This window comes from Hibiscus syriacus, unplaced genomic scaffold (assembly GCF_006381635.1).
Source record: "Hibiscus syriacus cultivar Baekdansim isolate YM2019G1 unplaced genomic scaffold, ASM638163v2 tig00111338_pilon, whole genome shotgun sequence".
NCBI classification, from domain to species: domain Eukaryota; kingdom Viridiplantae; phylum Streptophyta; class Magnoliopsida; order Malvales; family Malvaceae; genus Hibiscus; species Hibiscus syriacus.
The window spans coordinates 467,237-469,189 of record NW_024063064.1 but is presented as its reverse complement, the minus strand read 5'-3'; the positions used below and the strand labels follow the sequence as shown (position 1 = coordinate 469,189).

Here is a 1,953-nt window from a genome sequence, read left to right as displayed (position 1 = left end):
ATGATGTCTTAGAAGTGGAGTACTTCTTTCACCTTTACCATAATGCTCCTCCAAATGTGCAAATTATAGCAAAGAAGCATGAACTCAAGGAATATATGCCTACAAAAGACGTCTAATATTCATTAAAGCTTTCAGATAATAAAAATTTACCTGGTTGGTTGGGGCTGTGAGTATTGGACAAATAATTCTACAAGCATTGTGCCAAATCTCATACCACAGTTTTCAGGATCTAATGCGCAAGCATAGAATATAACAAACTACAAACATTAGGGTAAAGAAAAAGTTGAATTACTTGCAAGTCATGAGATCTTTTTGCTTGTATTATGAAAATAAAAAAAAAACAAAACAAAATCCAAATAGTACTCAGATGTTCACCAAGAATTAGGAACAAGAATCTCAAGAAACTAAGTATTACCTGAGAAAATTTTGACTTGTAGGCACTCAGAACTGTTATCTGAAATTACTGGAGAAGTGTTTCAAATACCTATACAACAATTAAACAAACTTAAAGATGATCAGGTAGAAGGATTCAGCATGAAGAGGACACGGAAATATTAACTTCACAAAATACCTTAGCTAAGTGGCCTTCCCTTTCACAAGATTCAAGATGTTCAAAAGTTGAAACCAGTAGGTTATCTAGCAGTTCAGCAATGTTGTTTCCAGCCAGACTCTTACAGCTTAACCAAAACTACAAAATGAACTCCATCATTTTTACATCATAAACTGGTTACTAGAGTTTTAGAACAATATTAAGGTGCAAAGGTACATATTAAAAACCAGAAACATGTTGACTATACCTATCCAACATCAGGCTCATCATTTTCCTCAATGTCATCCATATCTTCAAGCTCCATCTCAAATATGTCTTTGCTGAAATCATCTTGCAAAATGGCATCCCATCCGATCTCCACCTATATGAAACTCCAATAAACTCACCGGCACACAAAGCCAACAATTTTTTATTCCAAGGAAAATTCAATTCACTTACATCTAGTTCTATCAGTCGGTCCACCACAACCATAAGCATTGTGCTTCCAACGAGTTCTCCAATTTCACCACTCTCTAATTTTAACATGTTCTCCACATATATCACAATCGCCTACAAAAAAGTGGATAAGCTTTAGATTCGATGTTCTTAAAAAGTTTCAATCATAAAAACAGTCAGTTGTAGCACAAAAGCAACAGAAGCATGATATAATTGTTCCGAAAATTGCATTGAAGAACTTCACTAAAACTAAATCGAATGGTGTCTTATATTGTCATCCATTTGGGGACTGGAATCGAATGAATACGCACAAATCATAACAACATTGACTTTTAAAGACAGTATATACTCCGACCAGAACAGAAAAAATCATAAAAATTTGATGATAAAAGGACATCTAAATTCCCTACTGAGAAAATTCAACTTACTCGGTCCTTGTGATAAATTGTTGGCATTCCTTGCAGAACTAAGGTCAATAATCTCAAGGGAGAAAGAGGGACATAATCAAGTATCTTTTTGAAAGCCAAGTGTACCCGAGAAAGAACTTGGCCCTTCCTCTCAAGACTGCGTGGCAGTTTTAGTTTATCCAAGAAATGAGGCGGAGGGGTGAAATTGCTGACAAGCATGCGAAGACATAAATCAAGATACTTCCCATTCGAAATGACCTGCAAAAAATGGAAAATACTTTATAAGAAAAGGTAAAGACATGAACTTAGAATCTCTCAATTAGAATCTCAGTAATAAAGCTTGAAATCAGTGTCAGGTTGAAGTGAAAATAAATCAAGTGAAATATAAGAAACAAGATAAATAACCCTTGATATAGATTCAGGAGGGGGAGTGCCAAGCATATCGATCATGAGATCCAATTGGTGCACCATAATTTTTTCAGGAAAAAGTGGTTTTCCTGTAAGTATCTCAGCAAATACTCATCCTATACTCCACATATCAATTGCAGGAGTGTACTACAA

The 1,953-nt window shown here is 35.1% G+C and overlaps 1 protein-coding gene across 1 annotated transcript; it reads right to left on the bottom strand.

Moving 5' to 3' along the window:
* Window positions 1-797: 797 nt before the first annotated feature.
* On the bottom strand, window positions 798-1,664 carry LOC120158971. The gene is made up of 3 exons (XM_039169683.1): window positions 1,414-1,664; window positions 989-1,099; window positions 798-911 (listed from the first exon to the last, which is right to left on the bottom strand). The coding sequence occupies exons 1-3, from the start codon at window positions 1,609-1,611 to the stop codon at window positions 798-800; spliced, it is 423 nt and encodes a 140-aa protein (XP_039025614.1). The 5' UTR covers window positions 1,612-1,664.
* Between the last annotated feature and the right edge of the window lie 289 nt (window positions 1,665-1,953).